The sequence below is a fragment of the Labeo rohita genome, chromosome 2 (genome assembly GCF_022985175.1).
Source record: "Labeo rohita strain BAU-BD-2019 chromosome 2, IGBB_LRoh.1.0, whole genome shotgun sequence".
NCBI lineage: Eukaryota > Metazoa > Chordata > Actinopteri > Cypriniformes > Cyprinidae > Labeo > Labeo rohita.
In genome coordinates, this window is record NC_066870.1 from 38683686 (window position 1) to 38707350 (window position 23665).

At 32.5% G+C, this 23665-nt stretch overlaps 2 protein-coding genes across 2 annotated transcripts; both read right to left on the reverse strand.

Moving 5' to 3' along the window:
- Window positions 1-1258: 1258 nt before the first annotated feature.
- On the reverse strand, window positions 1259-5048 carry fcer1gl (Fc receptor, IgE, high affinity I, gamma polypeptide like). Its single transcript, XM_051134431.1, has 5 exons — window positions 4899-5048; window positions 4100-4191; window positions 2763-2795; window positions 1731-1754; window positions 1259-1544 (listed from the first exon to the last, which is right to left on the reverse strand). The coding sequence occupies exons 1-5, from the start codon at window positions 5032-5034 to the stop codon at window positions 1476-1478; spliced, it is 354 nt and encodes a 117-aa protein (XP_050990388.1). The 5' UTR covers window positions 5035-5048; the 3' UTR covers window positions 1259-1475.
- Window positions 5049-7958: 2910 nt separating this feature from the next.
- ncstn (nicastrin) lies at window positions 7959-23330 on the reverse strand. Its single transcript, XM_051093333.1, has 17 exons — window positions 23171-23330; window positions 21353-21454; window positions 21129-21252; window positions 20924-21042; window positions 19356-19501; window positions 19132-19282; window positions 17935-18047; window positions 17677-17829; window positions 17220-17324; window positions 15789-15866; window positions 15541-15710; window positions 13202-13304; window positions 13014-13112; window positions 11654-11756; window positions 11340-11509; window positions 10192-10401; window positions 7959-8785 (listed from the first exon to the last, which is right to left on the reverse strand). Exons 1-17 carry the CDS (start codon window positions 23238-23240, stop codon window positions 8663-8665), a joined length of 2139 nt encoding a protein of 712 aa, XP_050949290.1. The 5' UTR covers window positions 23241-23330; the 3' UTR covers window positions 7959-8662.
- Between the last annotated feature and the right edge of the window lie 335 nt (window positions 23331-23665).

The window sequence follows — 23665 nt, forward strand, 5'->3', positions numbered from 1 at the left end:
GGATTTCTAGAAACGTATAAAAAGCTCAACTCTCCGAACGAATGGCGAGGTGTGAAGTTTATGGAATTAGTTTTGTTGGGTGTTTTGTGATGGAGAAATAAACAGGACAAACCGGTTTGGATGCAAATTCCTAAAATTTCTGATGGACACAGTCAGCATGCAGCCAAAAAATGTCAACCATAACGAAAAGAAATAAACAGAGTCTGATTTTACTTTATAGTAAAAGAAAACTATTATCAGTATAACAATTATTATTATAATTTAATATTTAGTTTTTATTTTATTATTGATGTAATCAACACTTTTTGAAGTCTATGTATATGCATGTTCACTTATATGTTTGTGCAATAGTTATTTCTGATGTTTTGATTGATCACGTGGTGTTTTGGTTATAGATTAGCTGTTCTGGGATTTTCACAGTTTGCATGAGAGAAGTAGGAGTTTATGCAGTTTTGACCGGAGTGAGTTAATTATTGAATTTATTTCCTAGGAAACAATTGTTTTATAGCGCCATCTGCTGGTTGCCACATTTGACATTGAAAATAAATTGCTAATTGTGTACAGATATGAGCTGCATTAATTTACCAGCTAAATATTACCTTCTAAGAACGTTCTCTGAACGTCCAGTTTTATAAAATGTTATTTTGTTACATAAACGTTAAAGAAACATTCCATTTTATTACTGTGCAAACATTAGAATGTAACTTGTAACGTTCTTAACGTTCTGAAATCAGAAGTAGCATTTAAAAAAAAAGTTTCATCAAAAAGTGTTTTAGAACAAAATAGTGTTTTGTGCTTGAGAATATTATTAAAGACAAGATAAAGTCGAACGAACGTTCTATTAATATTATTGGTTCATAAGTGTTTCTTGTTAGCTGGGTTGTAGTTAAGTTGTTTTATTTAGCTTAGTTTATATAGTTCTTTCATCTATATATTTTTGATCATGTTGTAAAATTATTTTTAATATCCTTCTTATTTTGCAACGCATACGTACGCTATTTACTTTTGATTCATTAGCCGCTATAGATAAATATAATAAAAAACTGTAAAACCATTTTCTCTACAACCCTGTTTTTTATAATTATGATGATTAATTAAAATAATATGATAAAAAATACCAGTATGCAAAATCAAGCAGCATAACAACCGGCTTTGCACCGCTAAAAATAACCGAAAGCAAATGACGCCGGAAGTCGCGCACATTCAACCAATCCGCGTCATGCCATATATGGTAACACTGAAACACACTATTAATCTGTCCCAGTTAAAAATATACTTTTATTATATTGAAAGCCTTATACATGTATTTAATATATTAATTGTGACGTTTGTCTGAAAGAAACAAACAATAAAGCGAACAATGACAATAAAGCAGAATCTCTGCTAGTTTGCTTATTTATAAACAAAGCAAAAATACACATTTTAGGACTGTATTGCACACGAACACCAAATGAGCTGTACGCTTTGAGACATTCTCAGGCCAGCGGCTTTTTCTTCCCCTGATGAAGTGTGTCGTAAGTGTCCGCATCTCGCCGGCCCAGATCCTGACGAAAGCAAAAAACACGTAAAAACCCTGCACACTTTTGCATTATTGACACAGTATTGACCTATTTAATGCTGTAAAGTTGCTTTGGCACAAGCTGATTTGTTAAAAAGTGCCGTATAAATAAACGTGACTTGACTAGTAACTCACTCATCACACAACATAAAGCTCAGAAGCAGCACAGTACCTGATAAATGTCGGCGTCTCCTTTCTGAAAAACACAAGAGGACAGTGAATGGGAGAAGTGACATTTCTCAGAAGACTCTTGCTCAAGACTCTGCTGTTTGTCCTGAAGCATTAGTCAACACCGATTCCGCTTTCTGTTCCTCTTTATGCTCTCATCCGCCTCTTTATTCCTTCATTCTGTCTTTTAAATAAACTTTGAGAACGTTTTAACAGATAAAGAGGTAGGCCTACTAAACCTCAACAGAGCACGTTTATCTGACTGTTTATTTTTGAGGGCCTCACAAATACAGTAAACATTTTCAAATATATTTGTGCTTTTGTGTGTGTTTAATTATCTATATTAGGATAGATTTATGAGCACGTCCCATCTAAGTAGTTTTATATCAAAAACAATAGTGCGTCCTTATTTAGTTACAAGAATGTTACTTGTTTCAGAACATTAAAAAACAAATAATCAAATGTAACATTTTCATAATGTTTGGAAAATGGAATGTTTTCAAATTTACAAGAAAATGTTTTTTAAACGTTGAGAAATAACGTTTTCATAACTTAACGGAAACGTCAGCAAAACGTGTGTTTGTTAGCTTAGGTGTGTGTACTGAATTTTTACCCAAACAGGAACTAAATCTGACAAAACCTCTCTTTGACATCCTCATTTGCAAAAGTGGTATAAAAATAAATTCTTTTTTGCAACACTTGATATGAAACCGTTCTGAATAATGCATTATAAAAGTACTCATAATGTACGTCATGAATTCTGAATAATGCATTATATAAAAAGGCTTTAGGTGTTACTTTTATAACTAAAAAAAATGCATAACGTTTTCTGTCAGTGTTTAGTTTTAGCATTGATATCTAGCTGCATATAAAAATAATAGAACTCTATGGAATGTCCCCATTTATATAACTTACACTAAGTAAATGTGTGTGTGCGTGTGTGTTTTTAATAGCTCTCTGTGGTCAGCTGAAGAGCAAGAAACAGAAATGTGACATAGAATCAGCAGAAACAAACCACAGACACAAATGAACCCACCTCTGAGAGAGCTTTCTTTCCAGACGAACGCATCTGAAAACAAACGAAGAGTAAACACAAAGATCAGTTCAGACGCTTGAACACGATCAGAACAAAAAAACAAACGCAACATCAAAAACATTTTCTGTTCACATCTTTAAAATTTAAACGCACAGCGAAGGCCATGTTGTAAACTTTGGCTATTTCAATTTGATCCTTCAAACAAAGGTTTGGGATTTTAACAAACTTCAAATAAGCAGGTCAATGAGTTCAAATGAAGATTTAGCATGCAGTACATTTAGGGGTTGTGCAATGTTCAGAACTGCACTGAGGAAGTATTTAAATTGCAATTTAATTACTACATTTAACTTGAATATGTTCCTGAAAACATTCATGAAAATTGATGCCTGAAGTAGACAGACTGATAGATTTATCATTTATGGAAGGAACATATAGAGAAGTTGAATTGGGATATTGAAATTTCCTTTAATATTCTGTTCATTTAAATCACAGGCTTTTTTATTATTTATTTTTTCAAAATAAAAATAAAATGAATACAATTGCCAATTTCGAAAACCGTCTATAAATGTAAATATATTGCTTAAAGGTCTTTTGTGCTCCAAGGAACTATAAACTGCAAGGAAATAATGTTTCTGATTAAAGGGTTATTTCAGTTTTCAGTTTTAAAGAAAATGTTGCTGTATTTTCTGTAAATCTCATTTCTGTACAAAAAAGATAAATGTATTAATGATTAGATTTAGATTTAACCCTTTAATTGTCACTCCCTATCCTGAACAGACACGAAAATGCACTATCCAAAGTTACATTTTTTATAATTCATGAACAAAAACATTTTGTAATATGATTTTGATGTCCAATTTCCATGGTAATGTCTTTATCCGTTTTAAAATTTCAAAGGATGAATTTTGATTATTTCTTAACGTTTCTACTGCGTGATGGGGAAAAGGCAATGAAGAAAGTGTTTCTGTGACAAAGGTCAGAACCTCTGTTATGCTGTAAATTTTTTGAGGTGCACTCTTGTTAAAAAATATTCTATTACTTTTCCTACTTTCCATAATTTGTAACACAAAATGTTGTTAAAATACCCATTTAGGAGTCTCAGACCTTCCCAATGATATACAGTTTGTCACGACTAGATTAGGATTTATTTGTAATATGGTGAAGTAAACTTAGGCGTCCCACCAAAGGGACGGTGACAGTTAAACGGTTAACTAGTAAACAAAAATGTTTTAGCCAGCACAAATGTCATATAATCTCAAAAAATAGGTGGAAAATAACACTGAAAGTTTTGATCGTACAGTACATAAAGATGTGAGGTTATAGAAATGAAGTTTCACCTTTAATCTGCAGTAAAGGACGGTCAACACAATGCCATAAACAATCAGAATCCCGTCCAGAATGTAACACACTTGTCCATTGTCCTGTGCAGCTGACAAACAACAAGATATTTAATCATTTAAAACAATTAAAAACGTGTTTAAATGTTTAAAGCAATATATTATAATGTTTAAATGTTTAAAACAATTATACATATGCTTAGATGATATATATTTAAACATTTATAAATATATTATAATTTTTAAATATTTAAAGCAATTCTAAATGTTTAAATGTTTAAAAGTAATAAATTATAATATTTAACTACTTAATAGAATTACAAATATGTTCAAACATTTAAAGCAATCTATTATAAAGTTGAAATATTTAAAACAATTCTAAATGTTTAAACATTTAAATCAATAATGTTTAAATATACAATTAAATGTTTTTAGATGTTTAAAGCAATATGTTATTTTGTTAAACTTTTTTGAAGAATTATAAATATGCTTAAACATTTAAAGCATACAGTTTTTATACAACCGATTCAAAAAAGGAATTTAGTTTTAGATTATTTCATTAAAAAAAAATCTAACTCACTCTAATTAGTAATTTAAATCGAAATTAAATTCACAAATTCTTCCAATTTGATGCCAAATTATATATGTATGTTGATTAAAGGGGAACAGGAAGAGGTGGTTTAATTTGACCTTTCCTAAACAAACTTTTACACTTTTCCGTAGAAGCATTACAGATGAATCGGTCAGGATTTGTCGGACGATTGTGTGTTGGATAAAGTTCGATTTGATCTGATCTTACCGACTCGCCCGGCGTTGAGCAGGAGAATCAGACAGACGTCCAGCGACTGCATCTTTCCTCTGAAATGACAGGAGGGAGAGTCAAGCAGAGATGTGTAAAGAGGAAGAGTGAACCATGGCAGTGACAAAAGAGTCATTTAACAGGAAACTGTGGGCTGAGACAAAGTGTCCGAAATACACACACATACACACACATACATGCAACTTCACACCAGCGTCCTTTTTTTTCTCTTTCTTTACTTCTCGTGCACACAGAACGCTGAAACCAGAGCATAAGTCCTTCCTGTTTCTCAGAGAGGTGGGGAGCGTTTCAAACAAATAACTGGAAGAGAGCTACTGAGGTCAGATGATGTCTAACCTCTCCAAACAGATCATTGCAGAAAGTCATGTTCTTCCTCAGTATTTGTGTCTTGTTTTCCAGTACAAATATCTGAACATTCTGAAATCTGCCATAGAGAACTACCAAACTGAGTTTAAACTGAGAAATATAACTGAAAAATATCTGCCAGTGCGCTCAGAAACATACACGCCATTCAAAGAAAAAAACTAGATGACTTTTCTCACCACACTGGCTGACATTTGTTCTCAATTTAATTTCCTCAATTTTTCAGAAAACAAGCCTGCTTATTATCATCTGTCATTTTAAATGTTTTGATGATTTAATGTTCAGATATTTGCACTGGAGACAAAAGACAAAAATACTGATGAATTTAAAATTTTGCAACAAAATATCTGTTTTCAATGTCAGGGAGTTGCTACGGGGTTGCTAGGGTGTTCTGAGCAGTTGCTAAGAGGTTGCTAGAATGTAGTTTATTTTCAGGGAATTACTATAAGGTTGCTAGGGTGTTCTGCATGTTTGCTATGAGGTTGCTAGGATGTGGGTGGTTGTCAGGGAGTTGCTATGAGATTGCTAGGGTTTCTGGATCATTGCTATGAGATTTCTCGGATATGGGCAGTTGTCAGGGTGTTGCTATAGGGCTGCTAAGGTATTCTGGATGGTTGCTATGAGGTCGTTAGGATGTGGATGGCTATCAGGGAGTTGCTAAAGTGTTCTGGGTGGTTGCTATGAGGTTGCTAGGATATGGGTGGTCGTCAGGGTGTTGCTATGGGGTTGCTAGGGTGTTCTAGATGGTTGCTATGAGGTCGCTAGGATGTGGGTGGTTGTTCGGGTGTTGCTATGAAAGTGCTACAGTATTCTGGGTGGTTGCTATGAGGTTACTAGGATGTGGGTTTTTGTCAGGGTGTTGCTATGGGGTCGCTAAGATGTTCTGGGTGGTTGCTATGAGGTTGCTAGGATGTGGGTGGTTGCCAGGGTGTTGCTATGGGGTTGCTAGGGTGTTCTAGATGGTTGCTATGAGGTTGCTAGGATGCGGGTGGTTGTCAGGGAGTTGCTGTGAGATTGCTAGGGTTTCTGGATCATTGCTATGAGATTTCTCGGATATGGGCAGTTGTCAGGGTGTTGCTATAGGGCTGCTAAGGTATTCTGGATGGTTGCTATGAGGTCGTTAGGATGTGGATGGCTATCAGGGAGTTGCTAGAGTGTTCTGGGTGGTTGCTATAAGGTTGCTAGGATATAGGTGGTTGTCAGGGTGTTGCTATGGGGTTGCTAGGGTGTTCTAGATGGTTGCTATGAGGTCGCTAGGATGTGGGTGGTTGTTCGGGTGTTGCTATGAAAGTGCTACAGTATTCTGGGTGGTTGCTATGAGGTTGCTAGGATGTTGGTTTTTGTCAGGGTGTTGCTATGGGGTCGCTAGGGTGTTCTGGATGGTTGCTAGGATGTGGGTGGTTGCCAGGGTGTTGCTATGGGGTTGCTAGGGTGTTCTGGATGGTTGCTATGAGGTTGCTAGGATGTGGGTGGTTGTCAGGGTGTTACTATGGGGTTGCTAGGGTGTTCTAGATGGTTGCTATGAGGTCGCTAGGATGTGGGTGGTTGTTTGGGTGTTGCTATGGGGTTGCTAGGGTGTTCTGGATGGTTGCTATGAGGTCTCTAGAATGTGGGTGGTTGTCAGGTTGTTGCTATGAGATTGCTAGGGTTTCTGGATCGTTGCTATGAGGTTTCTAGGATGTGGCCAATTGTCAGGGTGTTGCTATAGGGCTGCTAAGGCATTCTGGGTGGTTGCTATAAGGTAACTAGGATGTGGGTGTTGCTATGGGGTTGCTAGGGTGTTCAAAACCATCCTTAGGTCTCTGTGATGTTCTGCTCATTTCATCAGCTGTCTGCTGAAAATCACATCTAATCACTCACTAAATCAACACCAATAATGACCCACAATCCAAAGATTTACAGTAATTCACTGATATTAATAAATAAATCACATTAACACAATAAACACACACGGTCATTCATATATCACTGTTGTGAATACAGCAGGAAAGCTAATGTACGGAGTAGTCTTGTGTGTAGTTCAGCTTTAAGACAGATCCACACTGCCCTCTGCTGCCGATGTTCATGTATCACACACTTCATGCAGGTCCACATGAAATCATGAAATGTCCATACCTGACAGTTATCAGAAGATCATTCTAACAACTTCAAATCCAAGCTGCACTGAGGAGGTTAAATGCTGGATGTGAAACATTTTTTTGAATATTTATTATTTCCATAATATTAAAATTTCATATGCACATATTAAATACATATATCACATTTATTAAATACAAGCGTGAATTCAGGTAAATTTTGACACTTTTTGCCATTTAAAATGCTGGGGAAAATGTCCCAATTAACCTAAATTCACCTTAAATAATAAATTATAAATATTTTAAAATATTAATAAAATGATAATATTTGAAAAATATTAATATTTTAATTTGTTGTTTTGGTTATGATAATATAATATCATATAATATCATATAATATAACATAATATAATATAATAATATAATATAATATAATATAATATAATATAATACAATATATGAAATATTGAAACATTTGTAAATGCTTGAATACTGCATTTGTTTTCAGATTTTATTTGATTGGATTTGAAGTTAATGAGCTTAATGTTACTTTCAGTAATCATAGTAAGAATAATAATAATAATAACAATTCACTTCATACTTTAAGCAGTCAAAGCAGCATAAAACTGGAAAAGAAAGTCATGTTTATTCAGATTCTCAAGGCATCAGTTTCTCAGAGAAAATAATGACATCATTGATCAAACAGCTTTCATTCAACTCGAGTTAACAAACAAACGCAGTTAATTTGGTTGTTTAAAGCTCCACGTCTCTCGACTGGAAACATGATGACAGATTCATTAAGGACAGTCTGTGTTTGGAGTTTATTTGCGCACGTCCTGCTCGGTTACGACCGAACGGACAGTTTTACATTCCCAAATAAAAAAAATCCACAGAGATGAAGTTTAATTCAGTAAGCTATTGCACATTCTCACTGCATTTATATTCATACACACACATACACACACACAGACAACATTCTGTCAACATTCACTCACACTTATTCTCATCATTAAACACTTAAAATCAGCTTTTAGTTTTGTGCCCATCCATATCATGATCAGAAAAAAACATCTGGAATTATAAAACAAACAAAAAAAAAAAACAAAAAAAAAAAAAAAAAAAATGAACAACTTTCCAGGAAAGTCCAGACCAGTTCAGACCAGCCCAGCTAAAACCAGTGCAGCAAAACCAACAAGAATCCCGTCAGGTTTGAATAAATTACTCGTCAACTGAAGTGTTTCTGTGTTGAAGGGAAATGAATGAATCAAGAAATGAGCGGCTGGAGATTCTGGACTCTGGTTTTGTTCAGTAGGTCGTAGTGGGCGTTTCACGGGCGGAGCTAAACAGAAGCTCCGCCTTAGAGCTGATGAAGTACGTCACCAATAGAGACAGCAGCAGCACGGCCACGCCCACCCCCAGTGTTAACATCTACCAGAAACAAACACACAGAAAAATAAAAAATAAATAAATAAATAAATGAACCAGAACAGAGCCAGATCGCATTTCTCCTCAAAATCAGAGGAAAACATTTTTAAAATATTATAGTTTTTTGTACATTATGACATTATTTACATTACAATTAAATATTACTGTATTTACTGTACCAAGAATATGCCATTATTTTTTATTAAAAATACAGGTTGCATTTCACCTCAAAACCAAAGAAGGAAAAAAATGAGAAAATTTGACAGATTTTTGTACATTTACATGACAATTTAAGACAATTAATCCCAAATTCTCAAAACTGTAACACAGAAGATTCAAAATAAAATAATGTTAATGTTAATATTGTATTTCCAGATTTACTGTTCTGAGAAAATTTCAGATATTTTTTTATTAGACATAATCAGGTCACATTTCCTTTTAAAAAAAGGACAGAAAATAGGAAAATGCATTTTGCATAAGGAAAATACTGCACATTTTAGGTTCATTAAGATTTTTGTGCATACTGTATCATACTGAGAATACTGTGGATGTTTTTTACTGAACATACTCAGGTTGCATTTCACCTTAAAATTTATTTGCATAAAGAAAATAGCATATATTTTAGGTTCAATAAGATTTATATTTATTATGACATTAACTTGACAATTAGATTTTACTGTATTTATTGTACCAAGAATAAGCAGATCATTTTTTATATTAATTTTCACCTCAAAACCAAAGGAGGAAAAATAAGAAAATGTATTCGCATAATGAAAATATTTTAGGTTAGCTAAGATTGTTTTACATTGTGATATTATTTACATGACAATTAAACACATTAAAACCCAGATTCTTAATACTATGATGCAAAACATTTGTCATACTATGGACATTTTTATTGAAATCAGCATACTGTTAATCAAATACCTCATAAAATATTCTAATGCACTAACATTTATTTTGTCTTTTAATTATGATGTGAAATATTGTGAAACATGTTTTTGGTAGATTTCACCCCATTGTAGATTACCAACTAAATAATAAAATAAATAAATTATTAGAGCTCAAAATAAATCAGTTTTTATTATAATAACATACTATTACAGTTTTTATTAACATTTTGTACAAATATTTTTTCTGTTTTAATTTTAATTTAAGTTCATTTTAGTCATTTTCTTGTGTTTTTGTCATTATTATTATTATTATTTTAAAATATGTCCATATAATTTGTAATAATTTAATTTCTGTTTTATTTATTTTAATGCATCAAGTTAAACTAAATGAAAATGAAAAATGTTGCTTTGGCAACTACCTGATTTTTTTATTAATTTTTTTTTTTTTTTTTTTTTAAATGTTTTTAGTTTTAGTTAACTCTAATAGGCCTGGCATCAGTGGGAGAGCTAAATTACCTCGAGTTCTCTGCTGGCCACCAGAAAGATGCGCGCTCGGATGCTCTTCCAGCGAGACTCTGTCCATGTGGAGTAATCTCGAGAGCCGTACTGCAGCAGCTCGAAGGCAGGAGAGACGGCTTTGGACAGACGCACAGACGCCCGCACGCAGAACGGCTCTTCTGTGCCGTTCACCGACGCCGGACCCGACACCCAGAAATACGAGAAAAACTAAGAAAGAACAGACACAGAGCATTTTTTCCATTTGTCAACCATCTTATTATACATATATCAAACATTACCATGTGCATATATAAAAATCTACATTTGTTAATTCAAATAAAATAAGTAAATCAATAAAAATAAATGGTTAAAAAAAATAATTGTCTTTTAAAAATTACTTTATCTTTTTTCATTTGTCCACCACCTTATATGTATATTCATCTTCATCTGTATACATAAACGCTCAATAAACACATAATTAAAAATAATTGCCTTTATCATTTTTAATTTTCCACTATATTATCCGTATATTCAATTTATGCACATACAAAAAAAAGAACATAAAAACAATCAAATTAAATCCTTAGATCCTTCAGAAATCATTCTAATATGCTGATTAAATTATAGAAATGAATACTTTTATTTAGCAAGGATGCTTTAAATTGATCAAAAGTGATTTATAATGTTACAAAACATTATTGTTTTCAAAATAATGATAATAATAAATGTTTCTTGGGTAGAAAATCAGCATATTAGAATGATTTCTGAAGGATCATGTGACTGCAGTAAAGATGCTAAAAATTCAGCATGGGAATCACAGGAATAAATTACATCTTAAAATATATTCAAAAAGAAAGCATTTATTTAAAATAGTAAAAATATTTCAAAATTAAACTTTTTGCTGTGCTTTGGATCAAATGAATGCAGGCCTGGTGAGCAGAAGAGCCTTCTTTAAAAACATAAAATCTTACTGTTCAAAAACTTTTGACTGGTAAAATAAAATAAAAAAAAATAAAAGGACAATAACACACAAATAATAATTAACATTATTTAACATTCACATATTAACATTAAAGCACCACAATGTTTTCATTGTTTTTCACAATGATTTTGATTCATATTCTCATGATTTCATGCTGAAAACACCTTAATTTTTGTTTGCTTACGTCTTTGTTCTCAGTGTGGACCTCGCTGGGATTCTGGCACTCGCTCTCTGTGAGGTTGGTGACGCTTCCCGTCAGATTAGCCAGAATGTACTGAACGAAGCGTGTGACACTGTGAACGGGGCCGTGGATGCGAGGACCGAGACCGATGTAGAACTGAGGAGGACCAGAACCTACAGACCACGTACAACATGAATGACGATTTATTTTCATATTTGGATGAACTAACCGTATTCATCCTCAGAAGATGAGTGACATATGATGTATGTGCTGTGTGTTTATGTGTGAGAATGGAGTATAAACACAGACAGACTCACTTAAAATGCTGTTGTCTCCTTTCTTGGTGACTTCAGGAGGCAGCAGAGACCGAAACCAGCTGTTATTCTTCTGAACTAGAAAACCATACAGCAACTGAGCGACCTGAGAGAGACAAACAGACAAGTCATCACACAGCATGTCTTATTTTTTACATTTAAATGTAATATATTTGTATGCTTGTGTTGTAGAATTTATATATATATATATTTATATATATATATATATATATATATATATATTTATTTTACAATTTATATATATATATATATATATATATATATATATATATATATATGTATATGTATATGTATATGTATATGTATATATATATATATATATATATATATATATATATATATATATATATACACACACTACCGTTCAAAAGTTTGGGGTCAGTAAGACTTGTAATAGTCTTTAAAGAAGTCTCTTATGCTCATCAAGGCTGCATTTATTTGATTAAAAATATAGAAAAAAAAACAGTAATATTGCAAAATGTTTTTACAATATAAAATAATGTTTTTATTTTAACATACTTTAAAATAGAATTTATTCCTGTGATGAAAAGCTGAATTTTTATCAGCTGTTACTCCAGTCTTAAGTGTCACATGATCCTTCAGAAATCATTCTAATATGTGGATTTATTATTAGAATGATCAATGTTGGATAATATCAACAGTTGTGCTGCCAAATATTTTTTGGAACCTGTGATTTCTTTTTTTTTTTTTTTTCAGTTTAAGTTTAAAAAGTACAGTGTTTATTCAAAATATAAATATTTTATAACAATGTAAATTATTTATTATGAACTTTTGATAAACTTTTAATTATTAACTTAATACATCCTTGGTGAATAAAAGTATTAATTTCTTAAAAAAAAAAAAAAAAAAAAAAAAAAAAACAATAAAAATGTACTGACCCCAAACTTTTGAACGGTACTGTATATATATATATATATATATACACATATACATATACACACATATATACATACACACACACACACACACACACACACACATACATATATATATATATATATAATAGAGTTTTAGATATTCAAAAAAAGTTCTGTTTTTTTTCTTGAGTGTTTGCTGTTGTCATTTTGCATTATTGACACACTATTTTATTTTATACTGTAAAGCTGCTTTGACACAATCTGTCGCTATATAAGTCAATTTGACTTGTCTCTTGTTTTCATTAATGTTTTGTGTAATAAATGCTTTGGAAATATATATGTAAACACAATTATGTCCATAAATACTTGAAACAGAAAGAGAGATTTAGTTCAGCTGAACAGAATGAGTCACATGTGATCATGTGATCATGTGACTGTGTGTGTGTGTTGATCATGTGACTCACAATCTTGGGGTCGGCGGTGATGCTGCTCAGGCTTTTGTTTTCTCCTCCTGCCTGCATGTAAAGTGAGCGAGCGACCAGCGTGGCCACTTCAGCCAGAGACTGAAACATACAGAACGAAGAGCTCAGATGAGTCTGATGGCACCGACACTGATTCAATCACAGTAAACACATCCGCGGCAGTTACACACCTTGGCCGCTTCAGTCTCGTACACCAGCTGCTCGTCTGGACTCAGGTTGGGCGGATATGTGACGTTCATGTTCTCTGCGTCGTCGTACATACTCTCATAGTGTCTGTTTTAGGTACAAAAACACAAAATGTGGCTTCAGACGCCTGATGCGCATGACAAGAGCTTCTCTGAACATAAAGGGCTCAGTCATGTTAAAACACACACCGATTCAACAACGTTTGTATGCACACAAAACAGCAAAAATAAAAAAAGCACATGCAAAGTATGCAATAGGACCATTTTTCCGGCAGCAACGGGTGTGATACCAATTTAAAATCTATAATTATATTATATACAGTTGTATACATTAAAAGCAAGAGTGTAGGATTGATTTTGACATTGGTGGCAGACAACAGACATTTAAATGATCTAAATTATTGCAAAGGACATGTCATAGCATCTCTACTAACTTCTACACCCTTGAAAATCATAACAAGCGATGTACGACTTTGGAAACTATAGTTTTCTCCTTCCATATGAAGAAATCAAACAGATTCATGAGTTCATCCATATTTCACAAAAAGTTTATGGATGTAAATATATGGATGTAAAACCACAGTTCATTTTCTTAAGGGATTTGTATTTGTGTATACGTTCTTTGTTTTGATTTTATAACCATAGCCTTAATGGTTTGATGTTTTGTACTGTTTAATTAAAAAAAAAAAAGAAATAAAGAAAAAAAGATTCATGAATTCGCTCCGAAACTCTGGACTGAATCAAATGATTCGCAATCCACGCTCCAAAGTCCCGCTCTGAATAATGATTTGTGAACCATCATTTCAGATCAGGAATCGAAGTGTGGATCGTGAATCATTCAATTCGCAAAATGATTCATGAACCCGCTCCGAAGTTCCGATCTGAATAATGATTCGTGAACCATCATTTCGGATCAGGACTTGGAGTGAAGATTGTGAATCATTCAATTCACAAAATGATTTATGAACTCGCTCCAAACTCCCAATCTGAATCAAATGATTCGCAATCCACTCTCCGAAGTGCCGATCTGAATAATGATTCACAAGCCATCATTTCAGACCGGGACTCAGAGCGCGGATCATGAATCATTCAATTTGCAAAATGATTCATGAACCCGCTCTGAAGTCCTGATCTGAATTAAATGACTCGTGATCAACTTTCTGAAGTACCGATCTGAATAATGTTTCAAGAACCATCCTTTCAGATCAGGACTTAAGAGTGAAGATTGTGAATCATTCAATTCACAAAATGATTCATGGACATGCTCCGAAGTTCAGAACAAAATCAAATGATTCACAATCCACTCTCCGAAGTCCTGATCAGAATAATAATTCACAAACCATCATTTCAGATCAGGACTTGGAGTGAAGATTGTAAATCATTCAATTTGCAAAATGATTCATGAACCCGCTCCAAAGTCCCAATCTGAATCAAATGATTCATGATCCGCTCTCCGATGTCCCAATCTGAATAACGATTCGAGAACCATCATTTCAGATCAGGACTCGGAGTGCGGATCGTGAATCATTCAATTCACAAAATGATTCAAGGACATGCTCCGAAGTTCAGAACAAAATCAAATGATTCACAATCAGGACTCGAAACGCAGAACGTCAATCATTCAATTCATGAAATGATTCATGAACTCACTCCAACGTCCCAATCTGAATCAAATGATTCATGATCCACTCTCTGAAGTCCTGATTTGAATAATGATTCGTAAACTATCATTTCAGAACAGGACTCGGATCATGAATCAATCAAAATGACTCGCAGAACTGCTCTGAAGTCCTGATCTGAATCATATGATTCATGATACGCAATTTGAACGGCCTTCTTTTCAATTTGATCTGAATCAAAAGATTTTCGATAAGCAATCCGATTGGAGCGCTTCCAAAAAGTGAATCATTTTAAGATGCAATGGTTTAACTGACTCAGTTTCACCCATTACAAAGGGCGTTATAAAATAGTTTAAAGTGATGTCGAAATTAAAAAATGAATGGCTCTTTTAATTTGATCTGTTTTTTTGCTAGTGAATCACTTGAAATGACCTAACTCATGAGTTTAAATCAATTGGAGCAGTTCCAGCGTAAATGATTCACTCAATTGATTCGGTTCAACTGTTCCTCTTTTTGCGTCTTCAGCCATGTTTACACAACACTGTTAGTACTATTACTGGCTTAGCTAGCACCTAAAAATCACGTCAGAAAATGATATGACGGATCAGACTAAGTTATGATTATGAAGATCATGCAGAGAATCAAGACTCTTCAACTTCATCAGCAGACATCAGTCGTGATTACAGATCATTTCTAAATTGACACCTGTTGTTGAATGACATCTCATGGTCTGCCAGCACGAGGCCTGGGATCTGTCTGGCCCGCAGGAAGCGCTGGAAAGATGAGGGCGGCAGCGGCTGACTGAACGACGGCTGATCCAATGTGACATTCAGACCAGCAGAAGCAGTATTCAGATTCTTCATCAAAGCAGACACCTGACAGAGACAGAGAGAGTGAGGGCGAGCGAGATAACAGATGAGATAGAGAGAGAGTTTTCTCTCCTCCTCACTCACCTCTGCATCCACGCTCGTGTTGCGGCGGGACACGGGGTCAGAGTGCATCCAGAGGTTCTTCCCCTGGCGCAGACCGATCTATAAACACACAGGAAACCTGTTATTAACATGCAGCATCTCAAACTCACCGAATGAACTCAAATCAAACAGACAGCTGCCACATGACAAAAGACACCCAAACCAGCTAAAAAACCATTAATGTGTTACTTCAGTAGGAAACGAATGACAGATGTGAAATATTAGGCTAAAGCCATATAATGGTGCTATATAAATAAACAATATTTATAAATATATAACAAATAAGTAATAACCATAATAAAAACATAATAATATTTTTCATAATAGAATACAGATCATCATAAAAACATAATAACATAATATAAACAATACTGTTATTGCCATTATTATTAACAATAACAATAAAAGAAATAATAATAATAGAATATAATAAATTGACAACAGCAGTAATAATAATATTAATAGTAATATTACATTATTTGACATTCAGTAACATGCCTTTTAAATTATATAATAATAATAACAACAATAATAACAAAAATAATAATAATAATAATAATAATAATAATAATAATAATAATAATAATTATTATTATTATTATTATTATTATTATTCTTTCACATTTTTGTACATTTCAACCTTTTGTACAATGGTTGTTTTTAAATGTGCAATATAAATACATATATATATATATATAAATATGTAATATAAATAAATAATAACCATAATAAAACATAAAAATATTGTTCATAATAGAATATAAATCAGCATAAAAACATAATAATAATGCTAACAACATAATACAAATAATACTGTTATTATTATTATTATAAAAATACTAACAATAAAATAACATAATAATAATAGAATAAATAAACTGACAGCAGTAATTATTATTAATTAATAATAATAATACAAATCAACTATCAAATCAGTTATTTGACATTCAGTGACATAATATTATGATATAATAATAATAATAATTTTACATTTGATTATTGATTGATTAATTTTACATTCATTATTTACCCTTTTGGTTGTTTTTAAATGTGCTATATAAATAAATAAATATACATACATTTATAACATAAATAATAACCATAATAAAAACATAATAAAATTGTTAATAGCAATATATATTATCATAACAAAAACAATCATACTAACAACATAATATAAACAATACTATTATTGTTATTAACAATAATGACAAGAAAATAATAATAACAGAATATAAATAAATTGACAACAGCAGCAGTTATTATTAACAGTAATATTATAAGAAACTAATAATAATAATAAAAATGAACGATCAAATCAGTTATTTGACAAATAATACTAATACTTGAATAGAACCATAATAATAATACAAATAAATATTATAATAAAATAATATAAATAAATGTTAGTACCTGCCCAATTTCCAGCATGGAGTGCACATTGTTCAAATTGATAACAAAGTCATTTTTTTCCATGTCGTACACCATTTTTGAGCTGCCAATGTAGTCAAAGGCTTCCTATGAGAGAAAAAGAGAGCTTGTAAAAATATATAAAACTATAATAAAATACATAAACAGATGCCTGATGAATACTACTACTCATACAGTATTTCCACTGTAGTGATAATACTCGTGCACAGTATAAACTGTATAATGTGCACTATTTTTTTTTTTTTTATAACAAACAGGTCACATGACCTCATTATGTTACATGCGTAACAGCGAGTGGTTACAAATGTTATCTGCGTAATGTTAAATGCAATTTTGTATCAAAACACCTTCATTTCACAGTCCAATCCAATAACGATTCAAGACAAACGTGAACAACAAGAATGAAAATGGTCATGATGCAGGCGTCACACACACTGACCCCTTGGAAGAAGGTGAAGAAGATATTGCGAGGGGGCGGAGCTTCCTGAGTGACAGGATACAGCGCTTGAATGGCGGCCAATAGGGTGACGATACCAGAAACGGTGCCTTCGGCCGCCGGAGCCTGTTCCCAGAAAAATGACCTACCGTCCAGCTGAGACAGAAAAACGCACACAAAAAGACAGTGCTCAGGTTATAACTTAAAAAACCTCTAGCGGACTGGAAGACTTAGGTAAAACATCTTGAGGGTATTCCTCACCCGTGTCGCTGCGATGACGACGCTCTCGTTCGGCGCGTGGCCCTTGGAGCTGCTGTTGAGGGGCCGAGTGGACGTCCAGACGTTAAAATCGCTCAACGGGTCACACAGGACCTCTGATAGGAGGCAGAGACACAGGTAAAGTAAATATCATTCAGCAGATGAATAAACAGTGTCTTAGACACAAAACTACACCTGAACTACGCATGTAAGTGAATACATTTGCTCTGGTGGGTCTGCTATAATAATTAACAGAAATAAATAAAATAAAATATAATAATAAATCAGTTTTAATCAGTTATTTTCTAAATAAGGATTTGATGACAAGGATTTTTTTTATATAGTAAAAATATTTTAATCACAATGTCATAAAATATTTTAGAGCTTGAAATAAACAGAAAAATGAATATTCGTTATTAAATGCTCTTTCTGTTTTAAAATTGTATTAATTTCAAGACTTTTCCAGGTCTAGAAATCTGTTATTTTAGTACCACTTTGTTAATATTTTTGATTCAAGCTTTAAAAAAAAAAAAAAACAACAACTTTTTTTCCTGTTTTCATTTTAATTTAAATAAAAGTTTTAGTATATGTACAGAAATTAGCAGTGTCTATTTAGAGCTATTTAGAACTAGAACAATTATAATTAAAACATAATAATTAATAAAATAATAAAATAAAGTAAAATAAAAAATAAAAAAATATGCTGAATGTTCTTCAAGGTCCCTGCTCTTCTTAATCAGTCATTTACTGGATAAGGATTTAATGACAAGGATTTTTATATAGTAAAAATATTTTAAAAATCTAAAAATATTTTTATCACAATGTCATAAAATAGTTCAGAGCTTGAAATAACTAGAAAAATAAATATTTATTATAAAAATGCTCTTTCTGTTTTAAAATTGTATTAATTTCAAGACTTTTCCAGGTTTAGAAATCTGTTATTTTAGTACCATTGAGATACTACTATAATTTTTGCTAATATTTTTTAAAACTTTTTTTTTTCCTTTTTCTGTTTTAATTGAAGTTAAAGTTTCAGTAATTGTAATGTGCATTTTTGTTGTAGGTTTTATTAGTTTTTATTTCAGTTTTGGCCAAGTACACCTTCACCTGTCAATAAAAAAGATATACGAGAAAACAAGACTTATCTTTTGTGTGTTTTGTCAGGTGTTCTGTGTCTGATGTGTGTGTGTGTGTGTGTACCTGGGTTGATGCTGAATCTGTTCTGCAGGTCTGTGCGTCTCATGCACGTCACAGTGTCGGTCACGGCGTGCATGTGTGAGAAGAGCTGCATGGCACACAGCGGATACTGAGGAGCGCTTCCGTTCACACGCAGGTTATGATCCTCATAACACTGCAAACACACACACACGTGTCAAACAGCGTTATAATGAACACATGCACACACCTACGAGAAAAACACACACCTTACGGATGACCTGAGTCTGATTCTCATCTTTCAGAGCAAACACAGGGAAAGCGAAGTCTTCATAGGACAGTCCGTTCCCCAAAGGATTCCACACGGTCACGTTACAGTTCGCCAGCTCAGGGGCGTTTTTCTCTGAATACACACCTGAAACACGAGAAAACATAAATCATACACACTGAGCTTCACATGTATTTTTATCTCTATTTCATCCCCTTCTTTTCTCCACAAGTTCATCATAAAACAACGTAAGATTAGATTTCCACACTAAGTGTTTTTGTTTTGCTTTCCAATGCAAAATATCTAAATATTCTTAAATCACAAAATCACATAAGAGATGAAATATCAAAATGATGTGAGTTCATGCTTACAGTGGTAATTCAAAGGGAAAACAAAAATTATTTTTCTTATTTATTTCTTATTATATATTAAGCATAAACCCTCAATTAATTTTCATACATACGAATGTCAAGAAAATCACTTTTTGCTGTATAAAATATTATTCAACATTTCTATAAACACTCCTAAGTCAAGATATATTTACATGAGACGCAAAATATTTTTTATCATATTTTATGGTTTTTAATGTTGTAAATCTCTTTCTGTAATGTGAATCACATGGTGTGAAACTGAATAAATGAGCATGAAAATAGTTTCACATTTACATCTTGTTTTGATCCTGATTTGTACTATTTTCAAGGATCCTTAAGTGATTTTAAAAACATTTAAAATGGACTTTTTGTCTGTCAGTGAATCTCAGAAATTAGGACTGCCCATAGATTATATTAAAATTACATTAAATTAAATTTGAACTAAAATAAATAAACAAATAAAAAGTACATAAAATAAGTATAATTCAGAAAATAATAAAATAATAATACTTGCACTTTAGGATTCCAGAAGTATCCTTGAGATACTATTATAATGTTGTATAATTTTCAACAATCATGTTTTTTATTTTGTTATGTTTTTGTTGTTGTTGTTGTTATTTTTACTTAATCAAAATAACCCAACTGCAGTTTGATTGAGATTAATTGGAATGCACAATGAAACAACATGATTTCTGAAAACAAAAAAACAAAAAAAAAACATAGTTATCTGTTTTTGCAAATTAACTCTTCACTTTATAAACAATAAAAATATGTATTTTTTTATGCTGTGATCCTGGTTTTCAACATTTTCAAGGATCTTGAAAGTGATTTAAATATTTAAAAGTCTGTAATATATGTTAACATAATAAAAAACATGATTTTAAGTAAGTAAAATTAACAAAAAATACAGCTAACACAGCTAACTAACACAATAAAACAATAAAAACATGATAACATAATAAAAAACATGATTTTTGAAAATTCAAAAAATTGAGTTATGTTAAGAGTTAAACTCAAGTATCTCAAGGATACTTCTGGAATCCTAAAGTGCAAGTATTAATTATTATCGTCTGAATTATAATTATTTTATTTACATATTTTAATCTATGGACACTCCTAATTTCTGAGTTTCACTGACAGACAAAAAGTCAATTTTAGATGATATACATACACACACACATTACATCACATCACACACCTGTGTTCTGGTTGGGGCAGGTCGTGTGAGGCGAGAAATTATCAGCAACGCCTGTTTTTGAGACGATCACAGCAACTCCAGCCACTCTGGATGAGTTCTTCATCCTCATCATGACTGACCTGCAGGACAAACGCATGAGATCAGACATACAGAAACAGACAGACACAGGCAAGACAGACAGACAGACAGACAGGTGTTACGGCACCTGTTGAAGAAGGCCGTCTCCAAGATCACCATGTACGGAGGATGCGGTCCTGTGCTGAGAATCCAGTCCAGGTCTGATTCGGTCTCCAGCACATGAAGGACGCCCGTGTCTCCTGATATAGATGCTAAGAGACAAATAAAACAATGAGGCTGTGCATTACAGTGACCCTAACACACGGTTTAAAATATGGGTGGATCAACAATCAGCTGAACTGCTGGACTCACACTGGCAGCCGATCTGATGGGTGGCGTTCAGCAATCGGACACATGGAACCGTATTGTTGAGCTCAACATAGATCTTCTGTTCCACTGAGCTGGACGACACACCTACAGCAGCAGACACACAAACACACGACACACTACTACTCGCCTCAAAATACACATGGCTACAGAATCTATTCCGATTCACATGAAGTGAACTATTTTGACTTTCTGAAATATACACATTTGAAAAATGTTACAAATTATTTAGAACAATTAATCATTTTTGACTGTTAAAAATATAAAACATTAAAAAAGAAATATTTAAAAATTAAAACATAGCATAAAAAACATAACATAACATAAATAGATATTTACAATTCTCACTTACATATATAAAAGTCTTTAATAACCTAATTTTCATGTATATATCACATTTATAATCACCATAAAACAAATAATTCCTCTTTATACATGTATATGGGTAAAATAAAAATAAACTTGAATGTACAGCGCAAGAATGTAACTACTCTGAATTTCTAAAATATTCAAAGAAAATATTTTATAATAATGAATAATGTAATTTTCAGAATTTATAACAAAAAAGTAAAACATGGAAAGATATTTCCATATTTATTTTCATAGTTCCTGCTTTAAATTCTTGTTTTTCAAAAAAATAAAAAAATAAAATAAAATTTTACTGTTTAATTTAATTGCATTTTTGTTTTTGTTTTTCTGAGCAAAAAATAAATCTCATACATTTCCCCTAATTTACAGAAGACACCCACTAAAATGTCATTCAGTGTAACAATCTTGTCAGGCATATTTACAACAAAAATCAATTTATGACATATTAAAAGATGAATTACTTTCACCCCAAATAGTATTTAGTTGTAATTCTACATTTTTAAAATTTGCCACTATCCTAGGTTTAGCCCGTTTGTCAGTAAGATTTTTTTACTCGTTTAAAACACAACAAAATTTAATATGCTCCCGTATGCTTTTATATATTTTAATATGCACAAGTCAGAATAAACATGTTTGAATTTCTACATAAATATTGTCATTCAATGTAACACAACGTAACATTATTTCAACCAAATTTTGACATTTTATTCTCTAAAAACTTATTTGAAACCTTAAAAGTAGACACTTTATTTACATTTAATGTGCTTTCCATGGACATAAAATCACTTTTGTAAATTTCTTAACGTTTTTCACCCCATAAAATTTTATAAGTAATTTAAATTAATATTAATTGTAACTTATTAATAATATTTAATATTTAATTAAGATTTATTTCCTCTATATACTGGTTTATGGCTGGAATGACAATGCTTTTAAACTAGACTGTACAGTACAGGATGATTCTGATAGAATTTATTTATTTTGATTTCCTGAAATATATAAGCTTTTAGAAAATATTTTGTAAAAATTATAAATATTTATGATGATTTAATTTTTAGGATTTTATATCACAGCCTTAGATGAAATATCAGTCAGTACCAGTCATTTACCATGTTATTTACAAGGTACTTTAAAGAATAAATCGATAATTCACGGCACTCACACATGACACAGGGTTTTACCATGGTACTTCTCGTAACTTCTTTGTTAGTGCGGTGTAAACAACTACACTCGCTCAGTCACTAACTCGACACTAGTTTATCATCCTCTTACCGTTATTACGATGTTAAATGAATGTGAAAGTGTTAAAAACACACAATAGTGATTTATACAGGAATATATTTTTATTCCAGGCCCGAGCGAGTAAAGAATCTTTATCATCTCGTGACCGCACAAACACACGATTAAACATTAAACACTCATATTTATACTCACATGTGTAAAATAAAGCGACGATCAGAAGTTTAACGCAGTTTATTGATGTTAAATGTTCCATCTTCCTCATTCACAGATCAGCAGTATCAAACTGAAGCAGCGCTTGTTTTCTTCCGGTTCCGGCTCCCTTGTTCGGCGCAGCAGACTCGCCGCTGCCGCTCCACAGCGACACCCGCCGGCGGCGCCGCGCTATTGCCGCATCTAAAGCTGTTTGTTTTAACCGTGTGCGCGCACAGATAAAAACAGGCAATTTTTTATTTGGAAAAAAAAAAAAAGTTTTATAGTTTTCATTTTCAGTAAACACAAGCAATGCTCGTGTCTGAGAAAACAAACATTTATAATCTATTTTATAGTCCGTTATAGTCTATTTGTGTACACTTATACTTCATTATTATGTATAAATCCTTTTTTTTTTTTTTGTGAATTTGAGATTCATGCACCATCAGGCTTTACCAATCAATTTGGGGAAGCAGTTTAAAAAACAAGACCTGGAAA

What these genes read in the sequence shown, in the direction of transcription:
- ncstn (XM_051093333.1), bottom strand. Translation starts at nt 23,240, where the DNA reads ATGAGGAAGATGGAACATTTAACATCAATAAACTGCGTTAAACTTCTG. An exon ending in GAGACGGCCTTCTTCAACAG is followed by an intron (nt 21,043 to 21,128) that starts GTGCCGTAACAC and finishes TTTGTCCTGCAG; the next exon opens with GTCAGTCATGATGAGGATGA. An exon ending in AGACTCAGGTCATCCGTAAG is followed by an intron (nt 19,283 to 19,355) that starts GTGTGTGTTTTT and finishes GTGTGTTTGCAG; the next exon opens with TGTTATGAGGATCATAACCT.
- fcer1gl (XM_051134431.1), bottom strand. Translation starts at nt 5,034, where the DNA reads ATGACTCTTTTGTCACTGCCATGGTTCACTCTTCCTCTTTACACATCT. An exon ending in GAAAGAAAGCTCTCTCAGAG is followed by an intron (nt 1,755 to 2,762) that starts GTGGGTTCATTT and finishes TGTGTTTTTCAG; the next exon opens with AAAGGAGACGCCGACATTTA. An exon ending in GAGACGCCGACATTTATCAG is followed by an intron (nt 1,545 to 1,730) that starts GTACTGTGCTGC and finishes TGCTTTCGTCAG; the next exon opens with GATCTGGGCCGGCGAGATGC.